Source organism: Betta splendens, chromosome 19 (genome assembly GCF_900634795.4).
Source record: "Betta splendens chromosome 19, fBetSpl5.4, whole genome shotgun sequence".
In the NCBI taxonomy this organism is placed as follows: domain Eukaryota; kingdom Metazoa; phylum Chordata; class Actinopteri; order Anabantiformes; family Osphronemidae; genus Betta; species Betta splendens.
The window spans coordinates 15485090-15503430 of record NC_040898.2 but is presented as its reverse complement, the minus strand read 5'-3'; the positions used below and the strand labels follow the sequence as shown (position 1 = coordinate 15503430).

The window sequence follows — 18341 nt, the reverse complement described above, 5'->3', positions numbered from 1 at the left end:
ACACACTTGGGCGCGGGGCCAGCATTTGTTCTCCACCAATCACAGACGCGGAGGGGCGGATCGTGTGTGTTGTTGCCACAGAGATGATGTTACGCGTTATTTGGTTCCCCCGTGTTTGTGCCTCGAGTCAACGGAACTTTCCCTGGGAATCAGGATTGTCCTGGGAATTAAAACACACCGTGGCCGCGGGCTGAAGCAATGCTGGCACCCACTTAGTGAAGTAAGTAGTTTACGATAACCGTTGTTTTTTATAGGCATAATTGCTAGACTGTAGCTAAACGCCTGCTCCAACAAGGAATCATTAAAAAAACAATATCATTCCTTGTAAAAGCCAACGTGTGTTAATAGTGCAGCATAGAACCGCTAGCTAAGCTTGACCTTTTAACCTGAACGGAGATTTGGCAAATCGATGTGAATGAACGTTATCGTTTCATAATGTTGTTACGTTCACGATTAGCCTCCATTATAAATAAAGTACGCCGTCTTCATCTAACAGGTACCGTTAGACGTGACCACCGTGAGGTTCGTGTTAGCTAGCTGTTATTAGCTGTGGTTTGTCGTGAGTCGTCCACAGCTGTGTTTTTTTCCGTATTCGTCATTCTTTCACAGGCTTGCTTGTTATGATGAGGAGACGATAAGCGCACATTGCGCTGTTGTTGTTAGCTACTGTAGCAGAGCTAAAATACACCTGCCGCAGCGCAGGAGGCACAAAATGCTGTTAAGTTGGGTTGATGGTTTGCAAACGCCAGGATCCTCAGATCTCAGCAACATTTAACCTTTTTAACCCCAGGGTTAAAAATTATTATCCTGGTTTATACTGTTGCTAACGTAAAACATCACAGCATTTGACTGTTAAAGCCCTGAACAATGGTCCTGTCATTCGTTATCTTTCCTCCGAGGCGTCACACTGTTCCAGCTGGAGGAACAACACTGGGTGCTTCTGTTGTTGGTTACTCTGGGAGACTAAACAGTGGAGGGTTGCTGCTGCTTCCTCTGAATCACCACGTACTTCACGCTAGAACGGTGGATCCATCTAAGTTCTATGCTGTGTCTCTATTCTAAGTCTAAGGATGCACACCACGCGGAGCCCTTCGTCCATCCCCACCGGCATCTCAGGGGAAGCCTTGGACCTGAGCTTGTCAGGCTCCCAGCTTCCTATGAACAAACGACCCAGCAGTGCATCTCCTGGGAAGTGCTTCTCTAGGTCAGTGTCGGTGTCTGTGGCTGGTGACAGCAGAGGAAAACGCAACACCCTGGTGAGTAACTCCACACCACACATGACATGTGTGTAGTGGTGTCAGACCCCACCTCACATTGTTTTTGAATAACAAGCTAATCTAAGATGTGGTGTCTACATTCTGTATTGCTTTTAAATAATTCATGATTCTACAACACACCATTTAATTCCATAGAGTGACGCCAACCATGGTAGCTCCAGATCCATCAAGAACCTGAGGCGGTCCCACAGCACCACTCAGGTTAATCAGCAGGCAAACCTCAGTTTAAGGTACAAACTCAGTGGCAGAAAGTAACTAACCTCTGTAATACATCAATGTGTATATATGAAATAATATTAAATAAAAGCATTCTGCTTAATGAGTTACTTCAATTTTGGCACTTAAAGAAAATATTAGGCTAAAACCTCTTTACTCTTTATTTTCAGTGCAGCATTTCAGGGGTATTACTACTCTTCTATTGGTACAATGCACTTCATACAGTACAGTACACTCAAGTGTTGGTACATTTAATTTTTTCTTTGTGCAAATTTAAACAGTTTATTTTACTTATTGCTGACGTTCTAAACTGTATATAGAATAGTATTTTCTGTCACATAAACTCAGCAAAGCCTCAGTTGCCTGAGATCAAGAAATGCTCTAATACACACGTGTCTGAAATATGAAGGCCATGTTTTTAAAAATGGCAGAGAGGAATGTGTGCGTTTCAGATAATGTGGGTAAGACTGTGCTTGTATTACCAGGGACAATCTCTGCAGTTCAGCTGTCTTGTTTGGAGTCTCTGCTCTTTAAGGCAGAGTCCCTCTCTTTGGTGAGCAACAGCTGGCACCCTTGATTCTTCAGCATGTCAGACAATGGGAATTGTGGCGCGCCAGGCCCTGCATGATAAAGAGTGGAGGAAAGCTGCGCGGCTGTTACTAGGGTCACAGGGTGCAGGGGGAGGGCTGGGTCCCCGGGTCAGGTTACCCCCTCTATGATGAGCCACTGAAAGGAGAAGTGTGTGCGTGCACGCTCTGGTCCTATTGTGTAGCAGCTGCCACAACCCCCCGTCTATCAGCCTCTGAGGATGCAAAGCACAGGGCCTTTACACTTAAAGACAGTGCCCCTCCCAGCGTCTTTCAGGGCTTGTCATTAGGTCACTCATCAGCCCACTCTGTCCAAACCGCTTCCTCATCTCCATGCATCATGCTCATGTTAAGCGGAACGTAGAGGAATGTGCTGCCTGAATAGTGTTGTCAGATTGCTTTTCACTGAGCCAGCTGGCTTCACCCCCTCACCGCCTGACAGACACACAATCTAACACACATACACTCACTGATATACCTACTCAGACAGAAACACCCTCTGCAACTCGGCTGGCGTCTGTGCATCATCATGGAGTTGTTGGTTGTGTGAGTCTATTTGAAGGATGAATGCCACGTCATTGAGATCAACATATACATGTGCATATTTACATGGAATCCAAGATGGGGGTTTTCTAAGCAGGGAGTAAGCCTCTACATACTAAATTCCAGAGCTTGAGAGAGATGAAAGGATGAGGATGAGGATGAGCCCCGTTCCTGCAGCTGTCGTTACAAGATTTAATCACCAAAGCTGCCACTAGAACCTGTGACTCAAGTTCCCCACTTTGTGTGTTGGCCGCACGTTTTGGATAATCAGTGCAGCGTTGTTCCTCACTACTTTCTAACATATGGCTTGTGTGTTCTCCAGTCAGGATCAGGGTGAGGACTACTTGGCCCTGTTTGGCAGCAGCTCAGATGGACGCAAGAAGCTGGCCAGCTTTAGCAAGGCGTCACCAGACGGGACCACGTGGAACATCTTGGTATTCAGTGTTTAATCACATCAGTTTATATGTCTCGTCTTTAGAGGACTGTATAGAAAGCAAAGGCCTAACGACCGTCTTATTGGAATTCCGAAACAGAGTCTTACTAATAATGTCCAGTACTCTGCAGACAAATTTGCCCCTCGCCATCATGTGTTGTTGTAAAACAGTGTTTTTTTTGTTTTCCAATGGAATACTGGAAATGGAAGGAGTCAAACTTCACGTGGCTTAATAATAGGTGACTGTGCAGTAAGTGTGTTTTCTTCCTGAAGGACGATCAGCCCCGAGTTTTCCCCCAGCACTCGAGCTCCTGCAGCACTGGCAGCGTGGACTCTCCCACCGGCCCAAAGAAAAGAGAAGCTGGTGTCGCTCTGGCTGCCACCTTCACTGCCAATAACAGGTGGGCAGCGTTTCTAACACCCAGTAATCACAATAAGACAGAAAACAGCAGGTGAAACCTGACACCCACTGCTGCATTCAGGTTTTCTACCTGCATCTAAGATTTCAAACCTGCTGATCAAGGCGGCTGATACTGCCTTGAGGAATTCCACCCACACACTGGGACCTTTTCTTCTGTTAAATCTGAAAAAAAATCTATTGGCTGAGTTTGTAATACGGGAAGAATTTGTGTGAAAGCATGTTTGGTAGCTGCAGCGCTCGAGGGGGTGAAGGAGAAACAAGGTGGTGTTGGTATACGTTTGTCACAAGTGTCAGAAAACATCTTCCTGCTTCTCGCTTCCCCAGGAGCAACAAAGGAGCTGTGGGGAACGCTGTCACCACCATCTTACACAACAACCACTCGGAGAAACCGCTCACACCTAAGAGCTCCAACCAAAAGCCATCCTTCAAGTAAGTCCTGGAATGGACCCAGCTCTTCTCTAAGCTGTTTGTGAACAGAGCAAAAAGTCCTTTATCCTCCATTCTCTTATTAACCATCCAGTCATGTCTTCTTTCAGCAACATCCTAAAGGCTACAGCAAATGATGAGGTGTCGCTGGACAGCAGCTCCCTCACAAAGTCCCAGAAGAATTTTTCTTCTTCTCCTTCCACGTCCAACAACAAATCTCTGGTGCCGGCCCACCGTGGCAGCCCTGTCCTGCCTCGTAGGAGGGAGGTCACTGAGGAGGAGGCAGAGAGGTTTGAAGCACCACCCTGCCTCTTCACGCACTGGTTGAACTTTTGGAGTGTTACTCAGAGCAGTTCTCTTGTTGTTTCAAAAGGTTTATTCAGCAGGTGAACCAGGCAGCAGTGACCATCCAGCGCTGGTACCGGCGCCATGCCAACAGGCAGCACGCAGGCCAGGGTGCATTTAAACGCATCTTGCTCACTAAAAGAAAGGTATGTGTGTGCACCGAGGCTGCTTTATTCTGCACCTTATATTCTTTACATTGATTTTATCTCACTCTTTCCTTTTCTGTTGCATTAACACTCTTGCATTTTCTTTGGAGGAGCGGGAGGAGAAAACTGAAGAAACCAGCCTGGAGCAGCAGCAGAGGAAAGATGAAGACAGAAAACAAATTCGAGAAGAGAAAGCTCGTCTAGCCCGGCTCGCTGCCATCCAGGTGCCTGTTGGACATATGTCACATGACTTGATCATCAGGGAAATCATGTCTCTACTCTGGGTTATAGTTCTGATATTATTGTTCTGTTTCCAGGAGCTGCAGCACAAAAGAGCCCAGCAAGCAGCAGAGATGCAGCACAGATCTGACGTCGAGGTGGAAGACCTGGGGCAGACTGCTGTGGCTGCATGTAAAAAGCCACCCAGAATATCCTTGTTCAACAGAAACCCAGCTTCAGCAAGCAACAACAACCCACTGTCACCCACAGATGTCAAAGCCAAGAACACAGGTGTGTGTGCTGCCACAGGTCTGTTAACCTGCAGGAACACCTGACTACAGCAGTGTGGCTATGTTGCTCCACAGACTCCAACTTGAATGTTGTGGCTGACGTGGGTGAGCTGAGCTTTAGAGCCATTTCTCCAGCTTTGTCCAACCGTAGAGGATCCCAGTGTTCACAGGTATTTAACTCACCATCTTCACATACTGGATTTGCCTTTTTCATTCTTAGTTGTTCATTTAAAGCAAACATTTTGTAGTATCAAGAGGACAGAGCAGAGGAAGACGTTTGCCTGGAGCAGCAGCAAAAGGAGAACGACAGGAAGTTGATCCGTAAAGAGAGAAGTCGCCTGGCTCACCTCTCTGCCACAAAGGTGACAACATCGCATGTAGACTTTGTGGCAGAGCTTTTTTAAACTTTAGGGGTTAGTGCTTTCTCAACTCTTATATTTTATGTGTAATGTCTCCCTCTGGTGGCGTGGAGCAGGAGCTGCATCAGAAAAAGACCCAGCGTGGAGCTGAGGGGGAGAACCCGAGGCAAGTAGGTGTGGTCGGACAAAAGAAGCCTGCTAAAAGCATCCAGATCAACAAATGTCCGTCCTCACCAAGCAACAAGAGCCCAATGTCGCCCTCAGACATGAAAGCTAAAAACACAGGTACGTATGCATCTGTACCATCACATTGTTCACGAGCGACTCGTCATTATGATGATGATGGATTCTGATTAAATCCTTCCACAGACTCTAATTTGAATGTTGTGGTTGACTCGACGGAGCTCAGCTTCAGGGCTGTTTCCCCGGCTTTGTCCAATCGCAGAGGTTCCCAGTGTTCCCAGGTAAATGCTTGACATGACTGTGGACTAACCAAGTGTTCAGTCCTGTTATGAACATGTTTGTTATGTCTAATCCAGGAGATTCTGCAGAGGACCTTGACTGTGGAAGACCAGCGACAAGGAGCATTTTCTAGCAGGACTCCATCTAAAACCACCCTCAGCGAGCTGCTGGACACTTTAAAGCTGCTAGAGGAGGAGCCAGACAGGCTGTCGGAACAGCTGCCCAAGTGCTACCACAAAGAGAAATACGCCTGGATAGATGATGTAAGAGCGGTAGAAACTACTTACAGCCACAGTTCACCGTGTTTGTGTGTTGTGTGAAAGACACGGTGTAAAAGCTTCTGACTCTCATTAAAGGACGGAGACGCCAACACTCTGACCACAGACAACCTGGAGCGCCACGGCCAGCTGAGTCACCACGCCGCTCTGCCCGATGGCGGAGCCCTGCTCTCTGAGGCCAAGCTGCAGAGCATCATGAGCTTCCTGGATGAGATGGAGAAGTCTGAACAGGAGAGACCTCGCTCAGTCACCTCAGGATCTCACAGAGAGGTCAGGGTCAGTTTAGCTCCAGGTTGGACAGTCACCTCAGAGTCATTATTGTGTATTCAGGATCTTTTTGCTCAACCAGTTATTGTGAAGCTCATCTGATTGACAGAATGTAAATGAACACACATGTTTTTGTCAGGCTGTGCTGTCTGAGGAGGAGTTGGCAGTGGTGGAGCAGGCGTCTGCCACCGCTGCTGAACTCACAGGCTCCATGATGAGGATCCGGCTGGAGCTGGAGGAGAAGAAACGCACCGTCAACATGCTGCAGACTGCACTGGTGGGTGCCGCACACGGTCCAGCTGGTTGTGATGAGCAGCTGCAGACGTGACACACAGTGTCCACTCTCCTTCAGGCCCAGCAGAGGGAGCTGACAGCCAGACATGTGAAGGAGACGGAGAAGGAGCTGAACAGGAGCTTCCAGCTGCAGAAGGAGCAGTATGAAGCCACTATACAGAGACACCTCACCTTCATCGATCAGGTAGATACACGAACACGTTCAGTCCCAGGGGAAAGTACATCCCACCACTTTCCTTCTCCGAAAAAACATTCTCTCTTGTTTCAGCTGATAAATGACAAAAAGTCTCTGAGTGAACGCTGTGAGGGAGTAGTGGGAGAACTGAAGCAGGTGGACCAGAAATACACCAAGAAGATAGCACAGATGCAGGAGCAGCATGAAATGGTGAGACCTCTCCAGCCACAGACAGACCAGAGTGATGTTTAACACGGCTTCTTTTCTTCTGCTTCGGCCGTTGTGACCGTGTCCTGCTCTGTTTAACCAGCTTTATTTTCTGTTTCTCTCTCACTCTTGTTCTTCTTTTCCTCTTCTTCTGTTTGTGTCTGTGGATCTCTTTTTTTTTCCTGGCTTTAGGTGTGGCAAATTCTGGGTCCCTTGTGTGAGGTAACTTTTTTTCTCCTCTAGTCATTCATCCTTGGCTTGTTTATCTTTCTCATTCCATCTTTCTTTTTCATTTCATTTGTTTGTCCCACACCATCTCCTGGACAGTCTGTCTGCATGTGAGTCTCCATGTCTTTCTCTGGTTTTACAGTGCTTCATGTTCTTAAATGCAGTTGAACTACTTTGCTCCTCTTCTTATTACTTGTTCATCACTTTTCAGTTTAATGCTTGATTTTCAACTAAACACTTTCTTTCAAGACTTTTCTAAATTAGCAGCTGCTCTGTCTTGACTGAAGTGGCATCACACCTTCATCGTGTCAAACAGACAAAAAAGAGAAAAGAGAAAGCAGTTACCGGCTAATGTTGCACGGCTTGTTTTAGCGTCTTCAGCATGGTGACACCACAACCACACTGCTGACGTAGCGCCTCTCTCTCCCTCCACAGGAGATCAAGAAGTTAAAAGACCTAATGAGTGCCTCAGAGAAGATTCGCAGGGAGAAGTGGATTGATGAGAAAACCAAGAAGATCAAAGAGATTACTGTGAAAGGTAGAGACTGGGCCTCCAGCTACGGCAGAACTTATCTGCATAAGTTCATACCACACTTACCAGAACAGACAGTACATCATTGCACAGGATAAAGTCTCCAGCTGCTGGTTTGTGCATTTTCTGGCTGGTTGGGCAACACAAACAAAGAAGCACAGTTTCCAGAAACTCACCATGTTGTTTTAGGTTTTCTGTGTGATGAGCTCATCCTATAAAAATCACAGACCAGATGTGTTTTAAAGGTGGACTGCTTCGTCTGTTCGCAGGCAGATTAAATACAAACCTGCTTCCCAGTCATTATTATTGTTATTGTTTGAACCAACTTTACTTAATAATGATCCGAGCTGTCAACATTATGCATCAGCTTTCTGTGCTCTGCTGTCAGGTCTGGAGCCAGAGATCCAGAAGCTGATCTCTAAACACAAACAGGAGCTGAAGAAGCTGCGAACGCTCCACGAGGCAGAGTTGCTCCAGGCAGACGACCGGGCTGCCCAACGCTACGTCCGCCAGTGTGAGGAGCTCCGCCAGCATCTGGAGAAGGAGAAGGAGGAGCAGTGTCAGAGAGAAAGGGAACTAGCCAAACAAAGGTACAGTCACATTAACCAAACGTTAAACAGGAAACCAGCCAAGAAAAACCTTGAAACCGATCTCAGAGCTTTTCTTGTACCACTTTAATCAACATTTGCTCCATGACTGTGTTGGATGTGCTACAAGGCCACTGCCTGCACTGCAAAGCTAGAGGAACAAGACACAGCTGAGAGACAGAGGCTGAGCTCTGTTCCACTTAATGTGTCTGGCAGTTAATTAGTCACTTCTGTCATGGACCGCTGTGTAATGATTGCCGCTCCTGGTAATTTACACGTGTGTGTCCTGTCAGATATGAGAAGCAGCTTCAGGAGGAGGAGCTGTCTCTGCAGCAGCAGAGGAGGCGGCTTTACAAGGAGGTGGCCGACGAGAAAGAGAGGCTGGCCCAGCTCGCTGCAAGGTGGGGTCAAAGGGCACAAACCACAGCACATTTACGCAAATAGAAAATATTTCATCCCACAGTGGTACTGCTTCCCTGCCCTGTAATAGTGAATGAACGCATCGCTTGGGTATTACTGTTGCCTTTGTAGGATCCCTCCCAAAATAGGGTTTTCTTCTTTGTGCTATCACAGGCAGAGAGCTGAGCTGGAGGACCTGCGACGGCAGCTGGAGGAGAATAGCTCTGTGGCTGGACGATCCCTCAGGGAGGAGCTGGACAAGACCAGAGAGGAGCAGGAGAGGAGACACCAGGTAATCGGTGTCGTCACAACAGCTCGACAGTCTCACGTCTGTTTGGCGTCTGCACAGCTAATGGAGTGGTTTCTTCCCTAGATGGAGATGAAGACGTTACAAGAGCGTCTGGACATTGAAAAGCAGGCCTGGGAGGAAAACTACAAGAAGAAAGAGGTTTGTTGACGTGTTGGTGTTAACCACCAAACAGGATTCAGCCTCTGGCTTGCAGGCATCCTCATACCTGTTTTATAGATAGTGTAGCCGTTAAATGTCAAGCAGTGCAATGACTCGTAGAACCCAGCTATAGACTCTTCATCTGTCCACAGGAAGCGTGGCTGCTGAGCCGTGAGCGCGAGCTCAAAGAAGAGCTGCGGAGAGGGCGCGACAAGGAGATCGAGCTCGCCATCTGGAAGCTGGAGGAGGAGACCAGCAGGGACAAAGAGGAGTGTGAGCGGGCGGCTGACAACAGGTGTGTGTCCTTTAACACTAAGAAGAGAATGCAGCAGCCAAATGGCCCAGTAGGCTTCACAGCTCCAGCAACGATCACATCCTGCACCTGAAAACACATTCAGATGTAACCCAGCCTTTGGATGAGTAATGTTTCTTGTGTGCAAATAATGGCTTGACCAAAATGCACGCTGTTCTCAGAGTGAAGCGTGTGAGGGAGAAATATGAGGCGGAGCTGAGGGAGCTGGAGTCCTCTGAAAAAGCTTCTGTGGAGAAACAACAAGAGCTGAGGAAGCAGCAGATGGAGACGGAGGGAGAGCTCATCCGACTACAGGCCGCGCTCCGGCACAAAGAGCAGGAGGTTGAGGAGGTCACACAGGTGAGGGCGTCGCTGACAAGCAGTCACACATGACACATGAAGGAGTGGTTTTGAAAGTGAAGGTTGCGTCTCCTCAGACCAGAGACAAGCTGGCGGACGAGCGGCGCAGCCTGGCTGAGGTCATAAGGCAGGAGTTTGCTGAGCGGCTGGTGATGACCGAGGAGGAGAACCGCAGGCTAAAGGTGGAGGTGTCCGAAGTCCGAGCCAGGCTGCGGCTGGAGGTGGAGAGGATCAGCAGGGAGAAGGAGGAGGAGCTGGCTGAAGTGCATCAACGGTAACGGCACAGGGAATAAAGGGAATAAAGCTTAAGGCTGAGAGAAATGATAGGAGGACAGTGTTAAGGCTCTTTGTAATTTACGCAGGGTGAAGTCGGCCATCTTGAAAAAGGACGAAACAGTCAATAACCTTCGGAAGCAGCATGAGGTGAGGGACGAGCTCTTTCTGTCAGAGGGCAATAACAGGTGTGAAGACATGACTGACAGGGTTCTGTCTTCTGATAGGCTGCTGTGAAAAGGGCGGATCACCTGGAGGCTCTGTGGGAACAGCAGCGGAAACAGCTGCTGGAAAAATGAATGACACCACCCGGCACACAGCGATGTGATCTTGTGGATGCAAGACTGAACCTGTGGAACTTCAAAAGGAACAAGTGACTGAGCCTTGTCCTACGTCACATGAAACAAATAGAACCCTCCCCCTGTCCGAGCATGAAGGAGCATGTCGTGTTCCAAACTTCCTGATTTAAATGCCACAGACCTGGTGGCACCACAGGAAAAGGCGACAGATGGACTTCCTTTTCTTCCATTTCCAGTGGAAGTGAACCCTCCTCACTCCTGCAGGAAGCAGGAATGCCTCCACCTCCCCACCAGGCTGTCGCAGAGAACGCTTCCAGATGTTCCTGGAACCAGCCTGGGCCTGTGCTGGTTTAAAGGGGGAGGTGGGGGTTGGTCTTTCTGCAGAAGCACTGACACAACAAAGGACTGAGATCAGTCGGCATCGCAGCTCCAGCACCAACCTCCGCCTGAAAGCAGCTCTGAGTCGCCCTTTGTTTATGTCGGGTCATGTGTTTTGTCCCACTGCTCCCTCGAGACGAAGGCTACTTACACTCACCCCTCTCCTGCCCTGTGACCAGCTCTGGACTGAGTGTTTTGTGTCTTAAACCAAAGTTTGTAGAAGTAAAAATGGCACCAGGATGTTTAACTGATGGAAAAAGGCTAAAAGCAAGTTGAGAGTTTGACCGTTCGAGTGGCTTTGAAAGTTGGAAGAAAGAATGTGGATAGAAAGTGTTTGTAGGATTAGGAAAGCTGAGCTGGGATCTGGCAGGAGGCTGAGGGGCACGTGACCAGAGCCACGGAACACGGCACAGCCCACGCAGACGCCTCCGTGTTCACGCATGGGGCCCCGTGTTCGTGGGGCCCCGGGTTCTCGCTCACAGCTGTTGTTTTGTCGTCTTCAGTTTTATTTCAGTTTCTTCGCTCCCATAACTCGACCTCTCTGGGACACAGGCCATCTTTGTGGATAAGGTTTCAGTCCATAGCTTGAGCTGGTGATGGGGGTGCAGAGGGAAACCTGAAGCCAAGGCCTGTTACGATGTGAAACACCGTCTGATGTGACCGTCTACCCACATTCTATTTATTCTGTTGTTTTATTTATTTCCATTCAGCCTTGTTGCTCCACAGGAGGATCAAGGATCATTTAACGGGCTGATGTTATGTATGTGTATGTCAGGCTGTTCTGACGTCACTGTGAAGGAGGTTCCTGTGTGTAGCGTGGCGCTAACACGGTCGTTCCACTGCCTCTAACTGAGCTCCACCGTGAGTCATGAGGACGTGGAGCAGCTGGAGCAGTAAACGTTGGAGGCCCTGTCCTTGTTTGTGCCTGTGCTGCGGTCCCTCCCGTTCTCCCATGTTCTGTTGAATGTAACCATTTCACCCCACGCTCTGTTTTCACTTCCTCAACTTGCCTGACTGTAGTTTCACCGATGCTTCGATGGTGACGGATGTATCAGCTAACACAATAAAACTGACTGTTTGGAAGACGAGCTGTGTCCTCGTTCATGTTCTCTGTGGGAACATGGACAATTGTTTGTTTGTTTCTGCCTTCCCAGCATCCCTCGCTCCCACATGATTTAAGATGCAGATGCATCTTAAATCATGTGGTTGAAACTCTGTGGAATCAAAGTTATGTGCTTTTAGTTGGCAGATTTAAATTGCTGAAACCACTTCCTTAATTCAAGCTGTTGCCATAATAGTTCTCTAATTGCAGCGTCTTCCTGCCCTCAGCTAAGAGCTAAGAGCATCTGGACTCACGTCCAGCTCTGACCTACTTCTCCACCTTTTATTAAATCACCTTTTCCACGTCCTGTGGCAGAGCGTTTCCGCCCGAGGAGCGGCTGCCTGGATGCAGTGTCTGCGTGGCACCGCTCCTGCCTGTTCCAGCCTGTCATCACTGTGTTCATACATGAGCCTCCACACACTGAGCTGGCGTCTAACTTTATTACAGCTCCCCCCCCCCCCCCGCTGAGGGGGTTGACCAATTGCCAGCAGCTGTTGCTTATTTCACAATGGCTCCGCCCATAGAGAGCCGGGACGCTCCAGACCACACTGCAGCGTCTCAACTTAGAGGAAGATGTTCCCATGAAGAGGAGAGGAGCTGCTGCTGGTGTTTCTGCTAGCTGAGACTGTGAGTAAAGGCAGGAACAGAGTCGTGAGGCTTTTCTTCTCTCATTTCGCTCTGTCAGCCTTGTTGGGGACAAACCTAAAGCTGAAACCACTTCCTGCCCTCAGTTTCCTGCCAGGTCCGTTATCAGACAACAGCGCACAGCGTTCGTCACCGGATCGCATTCTTTCCATTCTGCCTGCAGCCTGAGACGGGACGTCCTCCCTCCGGCCCGCGTTTAGGTCTGTGCTCCTGAGCTGCCGGCGAGGACGGTGACAAAGAGGTGAGAAGTGTATGCTAACGCCTGTAAGTGCTCCACCGTTCACTTATCATGACAAAGGCTGAGGCTGGGCCAGCGGGCTCCTGTGTTCCTGGTTCTGTACAGGGCGCTGACAGATAACGGAGGCTGTGACCCTGCTCTTTGTGTTCCAAGGTTTCATTAAAAAAGGATTACTTGTTAACGCTGGCAGATAAAGTTTCCCCTGAGTCCTGCTTCCAACTCTCCCTTTCTGTCTCCTCCCACTCTAGATGTGTTGAGTGGAGACGCGATCCTGCTGTGGGTCAGCTGAAGCCCCGCCCCCTCCTCCCAGACGCCGCGCTCGCCTTCGCCTGGTCGGCCACAAAGAAAGGCAGAGCGCGACCGCGTCCTCCTCAGCCTCCTCATGTTGCCGCCGGCGCCGCGGCGGGCGCGGCGGGCACACGGACCCCGTGGGCCGGGGTCCCGCGCTCCCTGATGGACATGGGGCTGCACAGCAGGCCGTTGTTCCTGGTGGTGGTGGTCCTGGTGATTGTGTACCTCCTGTGTTGGAACCTGGGGCCGTGGGCGGGGAGCAGGTGAGCACGCAACGCAGCACTTCCCATCATGCATCTTGGCTGGTTGGCTCCAGCCCGTGTCTTCATTCCTGTGGTTCCCACACTGGACCCGAGGCAGCGGACGTGACATTAAAGGGCTCTCGTCTTTGAGAAGCAGCACTTTCATTCACTGCAGTTGTATCATTGTGGTTAAACAAAGGAGCCTCAGATGGAAAACGGCCCCTGGAGTTTTCTTTCACCGGAGGTGGACTGTATGTGAAATGTAGGCTTTGTTGGAGCGGGCGGAGGTCCAGCTGTAAGAGCCAGCAGCTCCACATAAGATGCATTAAGCAGCACGTCTTATTTTGAAGAGTGCACTTTATTAGGAACACCTGTCGCCTGGGTTTGACGGCCGGCCCGGCGCCTGGGGGAGATTATCTGCCAGAAACCACAGGGAGGTTTGCTCAGCTGCACAAACTGCGTCAGCCGTTGTCAGACGGGCTTGTTTATGCTGACACGTCCACTCTGCTCTGTCCCGTGCACGTTTGCTCTTCTTCTTTTCGTGCTGGTTGAACAGCTGCTGCACGCGTCTCGGCCAGAAGTGAACTGAGCCGTGAGCAGACGGGTGGCTTCCTGTACGACCTTCGACCTCTGCTCAGCGTCACGTGGAACGGCAGGAAGTGGAGGCTGCGCTCTAGATGTCAGCAGTGTCGCTGTAAATCAGCTGAACTTGGTTCATTTTTATTTGTCATAAATTTCCACAGCAACAAGTTGGGGACATTTCACACTCTGTTCTCCACTCTACTGTTCCCAAGAAGAGTGGAGGAAGTTTGAGTCAGCTTCGTCATAACTGCCCTGACCGAGAGATACGGGTAACGCAGTGACTGTGCCTTATATGTTGGTTCCGGATGGTGTCGTGTCAGACGCGTGAGTTCTGTCCTGTGGGTGGGTTTGTGTCGTAGCAGCTGGTTCTGGACGTCCCCGGTCCCAGTCGGGTCAGTCGACGCCTCACAGATGCCGTTTCACATCGACTCCACTCGATCGTTTGGTCTAATATTTTTCCAGCTGCGGGTCGGGCCCATAATGTGAACGGTTGCTATGGTTACGCTGAGTTATTAGCTTTGGCTCATGTTAATAAGTGAGCTCAACCAGGCTTGTTGCTAAGTTACACTAACTGGACGTTGAGCTCACGTTCTGTCCTCCTCAGCTCGTCTCCAGGCTCCGAGGAGCAGAGGAGCCGCGCGGCCCATGGCTCCTGCCCGCTCAGCGAAGCCGGGCCCTGCACCCCTGGGCCCGGCACCCCTGGGCCCGGCACCACTGGGCCCGGCACCCCTGGGCCCACGCCGCCGCCCACGCGGGCCCGTCCCAGCGAGCCGCCCTTCATCGGAGACGAGTACCTGAGTGAGGACAGGCCTCCTCTCACAGTAGGTGTCCGTCCGCCATCATCTGACGCGTCACGTGCAGCTTTCTTCACGCCGCCGCGCGTCATCTGCTCCACAGAACTGCTCGGACTCCGTGCGCAGCCGCGTCTACGGATCTGAGTTCAAGGACCGGTTCCTGAGAGACGTTCCGGTCCTGCAGTGGGCCAAGCACGTGACCCGCGAACAGTACGAGCGGCTGAGCAAGTTCCCGGGAGCCCACGGCTGGGGAGGCATCGATTACAAGAGTGAGCCTGTTTTCACGTCACAGCCCCTGAACCTACGCTTGATCTGTAGGAGGTCACAGCATCTGTTAATCAGCACTTCTGTGGAGATTTGCGAAACTCCAGCGTTGAGCGAATGAACAGTCAACGTTTTCTGCTGTTTCTTTAGCGCTTGAGGAAACTCTCTCCATCCTCAACTCTTCAACCAACGGCCAAATGTTGGACGACTGGAAGGATCACGGCCATCGGTCAGAGTGCGTCCGCTGCGCCGTGGTGGGAAACGGCGGCATCCTGAAGGACTCCAGGAAAGGGGGGGAGATAGACGCACACCACTACGTCTTCAGGTGGAGGAGGGGGGAGAGAGGGAGAGACGCACACCACTACGTCTTGAGGGGGAGGAGGGGGAGGAGGGGGGGGGGGAGAGAGGGAGAGACGCACACCACTACGTCTTCAGGTGGAGGAGGGGGAGGAGGGAGACGCACACCACTACGTCTTCAGGTGGAGGAGGGGGAGGAGGGAGACGCACACCACTACGTCTTCAGGTGGAGGAGGGGGAGGAGGGGGGAGGTCAACACTTATCATATTTGCATCCAATCACACTATTTGAAATTCAAAGCATGAACAGACGCCTGCAGCTCAGTTCTAACCGACTCGTGTGAGCGAGAACCGTTCCTAAGTTAAAGTCATTGTTTAATGTCTAAAGGTTCTAAAGTCACTGTTTAATTTCTAAAGGTTCCTCAGTTCTATAATCACATCTGACGGCGCTGGTCGTTTTGTGCTTCAGAACCAACGGTGCCGTCATCGCAGGCTTTGAGGCGGACGTGGGTTCGAGGACGACCCACTACACCTTCAGCACCAACACGCTGATGAACTCCTTGAGGAGCTACGCCGGGCTGGGCTACACCGGACCGCCCGTGACCCAGGTGAGCGCCGGGACCGGCCGGACCGGACCGGACCGACCCGACCGGACCGGACCGGACCGACCGCCCTCTGAGCAGCGACGTCACGTGTCTCTGCTCTCCAACAGGAAACGCGCTACGTCTTCCTGCCCGACCACGACCGCGACTACCTGCTGATGAAGGCGGCCGCCACTCGCTCTCCGGTGGAGCGAGGCCGCGAGCTGGGAAAGGAGTAAGAGCGGCTCCGCTGGGGTCGGACGCTTAGTGAGAACAGGAAGCACTGACGAAACGCCTTTGTCCTCCACAGTCCCTCCGTCTACTTCGGGAAGGACGTGTCCAGAGACAAGCTGAAGATGTACCACCCTGACTTCATCCGTTACCTCAGGAACAGGTGAGCGGGGGAGGAGGCGCCCAGCAGCTTCCTCGTCTTCCTCCTCCTCAGACCCCTCGTCTTCCTCCTCCTCAGACCCCTCGTCTTCCTCCTCCTCAGACCCCTCGTCTTCCTCCTCCTCCTCAGACCCCTCCTCCTCAGACCCCTCGTCTTCCTCCTCCTCCTCCTCAGACCCCTCGTCCTCCTCTTCCTCCTCAGACCCCTCTTCTTCCTCTTCCTCCTCAGACCCCTCGTCTTCCTCTTCCTCCTCAGACCCCTCGTCTTCCTCCTCCTCCTCCTCCTCAGACCCCTCGTTTTCCTCTTCCTCCTCCTCCTCCTCAGACCCCTCGTCTTCCTCTTCCTCCTCCTCCTCCTCCGACCCCTCGTCTTCCTCCTCCTCCTCAGACCCCTCGTCTTCCTCCTCCTCCTCAGACCCCTCGTCTTCCTCCTCCTCCTCAGACCCCTCCCCCTCCTCAGACCCCTCCTCTTCCTCCTCCTCCTCCTCCTCCTCAGACCCCTCCTCTTCCTCCTCCTCCTCCTCCTCAGACCCCTCTTCTTCCTCCTCCTCCTCCTCAGACCCCTCTTCTTCCTCTTCCTCCTCCTCCTCAGACCCCTCTTCTTCCTCCTCCTCCTCCTCCTCAGACCCCTCTTCTTCCTCCTCCTCCTCCTCCTCAGACCCCTCTTCTTCCTCTTCCTCCTCCTCCTCAGACGCCTCCTCTTCCTCTTCCTCCTCCTCCTCAGACCCCTCTTCTTCCTCTTCCTCAGACCCCTCTTCTTCCTCTTCCTCGTCTTCCTCAGACCCCTCTTCCTCATCCTCAGACCCCTCTTCTTCCTCCTCCTCAGACCCCTCTTCTTCCTCCTCCTCCTCAGACCCCTCTTCTTCCTCCTCCTCCTCAGACCCCTCCTCTTCCTCCTCCTCCTCAGACCCCTCGTCTTCCTCCTCCTCAGACCCCTCGTCTTCCTCCTCCTCCTCCTCAGACCCCCCTTCGTCCTCTTCAGACCCCTCTTCTTCCTCCTCCTCCTCCTCAGACCCCTCCTCTTCCTCTTCCTCCTCAGACCCCTCGTCTTCCTCCTCCTCCTCAGACCCCTCGTCTTCCTCCTCCTCCTCAGACCCCTCGTCTTCCTCAGACCCCTCCTCTTCCTCTTCAGACCCCTCCTCTTCTTCCTCTTCCTCCTCCTCCTCCCCCTGATGCACGCTGCCTGTTCTTTTCTTCCAGATTCCTCCGGGCAAACGCTCTGAAAACCAAATACAAGGACATCTACCGCCCGTCCACCGGCGCCGTGATGCTGCTGGCAGCGCTGCACACCTGCGACCAGGTAGCGCCGCGGCCTGGGCCGCCCGCGGCTCCGCCCACAGCTCAGTGAACGTGTCCTTCCTGTTTGCAGGTGAGCGCCTACGGCTTCATGACCCCAGACTACAAGAACTACTCGGACCACTACTACGACAGCAGCTACCGGCCCGTGGGCTTCTTCATCAACCACGACCTGCGCCTGGAGATGAGTCTGTGGCAGAAGCTGCACCAGCAGCGCCTGATGCAGCTCTACATGAAGTGAAGACAGAGCAGCTGTGTGTGGAGCAGCGGTGGGAGGAGACTAAAACCAGTCCCTTGCTGGTTTTCAGGCTGATCACCTGGATCAGGTGTGTTCAGTCAATCAGCAGCTGGATCAGAACCAGCTGCTCCGTCTGAGTTGGTTTTAACTGTACTAAACACAATCTGTAACTTCCACATGTCTCTCACGTCACTGCTGTTTCACCAACGCCGTGTTCCGTTGTAACGGGACGAGGCTGCAATAAGACGCCTTATTTGGGCTCAGCGCCGAACCGCTCGGCGCTGCACGTCTGTGCCTTCTGAATGTGAATGAGCCGTTTGGATCAAACCTGAACCGAGGGCTTCTCCTGGTTTGACACATCTGGACTCCTCCTCAGACAGAAGGGTTCACATCTGAAACTAAAGACAAAATCAGGGAATATGCGTATTTAAAAATAATATTTTAGAATAACCTCATTCTATCTTAAGTCACATGAAGCCTCTGGTCGTATTTTAAGGATGTGTAACTGAAGTAACCGTGCAATTTGTAACTGAATGTAGCTTTTTAAATTTATATAAAATACCAGATGTTCCCTTGGTGTGTTTTTCTTGCTGTCTGACACGTGTGTGATTCGTGCGGGTCGGTGTGGACTGTTCTCCTCG

The 18341-nt window shown here is 51.4% G+C and overlaps 2 protein-coding genes across 3 annotated transcripts; both read left to right on the top strand.

Annotated features, from left to right (window-relative positions):
- Positions 1-63: 63 nt before the first annotated feature.
- Positions 64-11827, top strand: cep131 (centrosomal protein 131). Of its 2 annotated transcripts, XM_029135230.3 has the most exons (30): positions 64-220; positions 1064-1256; positions 1413-1507; positions 2946-3057; positions 3330-3457; positions 3802-3906; positions 4014-4193; positions 4277-4394; positions 4505-4618; positions 4712-4904; positions 4979-5073; positions 5152-5265; positions 5379-5547; positions 5632-5726; positions 5802-5987; positions 6081-6272; positions 6409-6546; positions 6622-6747; positions 6832-6948; positions 7138-7167; positions 7609-7711; positions 8094-8295; positions 8586-8693; positions 8866-8983; positions 9065-9139; positions 9292-9434; positions 9614-9791; positions 9869-10065; positions 10154-10214; positions 10292-11827. In XM_029135230.3, exons 2-30 carry the CDS (start codon positions 1071-1073, stop codon positions 10361-10363), a joined length of 3750 nt encoding a protein of 1249 aa, XP_028991063.1. In that variant the 5' UTR covers positions 64-220; positions 1064-1070; the 3' UTR covers positions 10364-11827. The 2 variants fall into 2 exon arrangements, with proteins under 2 accessions (XP_028991063.1, XP_028991064.1); XM_029135231.3 differs by lacking the exon at positions 7138-7167.
- Positions 11828-12320: 493 nt separating this feature from the next.
- On the top strand, positions 12321-18271 carry st6galnac (ST6 (alpha-N-acetyl-neuraminyl-2,3-beta-galactosyl-1,3)-N-acetylgalactosaminide alpha-2,6-sialyltransferase). The gene is made up of 11 exons (XM_029135234.3): positions 12321-12470; positions 12575-12729; positions 12975-13280; positions 14446-14662; positions 14739-14904; positions 15050-15224; positions 15665-15803; positions 15908-16011; positions 16087-16170; positions 17367-17466; positions 17536-18271. The coding sequence occupies exons 3-11, from the start codon at positions 13180-13182 to the stop codon at positions 17701-17703; spliced, it is 1254 nt and encodes a 417-aa protein (XP_028991067.1). The 5' UTR covers positions 12321-12470; positions 12575-12729; positions 12975-13179; the 3' UTR covers positions 17704-18271.
- The last annotated feature ends 70 nt before the right edge of the window (positions 18272-18341 follow it).

Coding starts and splice junctions, on each gene's coding strand:
- cep131 (XM_029135230.3), top strand. CDS start 1,071: ATGCACACCACGCGGAGCCCTTCGTCCATCCCCACCGGCATCTCAGGG. Junction 5,266..5,378: donor CTCACCTCTCTGCCACAAAG/GTGACAACATCG, acceptor GGCGTGGAGCAG/GAGCTGCATCAGAAAAAGAC. Junction 9,435..9,613: donor GAGCGGGCGGCTGACAACAG/GTGTGTGTCCTT, acceptor CGCTGTTCTCAG/AGTGAAGCGTGTGAGGGAGA.
- st6galnac (XM_029135234.3), top strand. CDS start 13,180: ATGGACATGGGGCTGCACAGCAGGCCGTTGTTCCTGGTGGTGGTGGTC. Junction 13,281..14,445: donor GGGCCGTGGGCGGGGAGCAG/GTGAGCACGCAA, acceptor TGTCCTCCTCAG/CTCGTCTCCAGGCTCCGAGG. Junction 15,804..15,907: donor CCGGACCGCCCGTGACCCAG/GTGAGCGCCGGG, acceptor GCTCTCCAACAG/GAAACGCGCTACGTCTTCCT.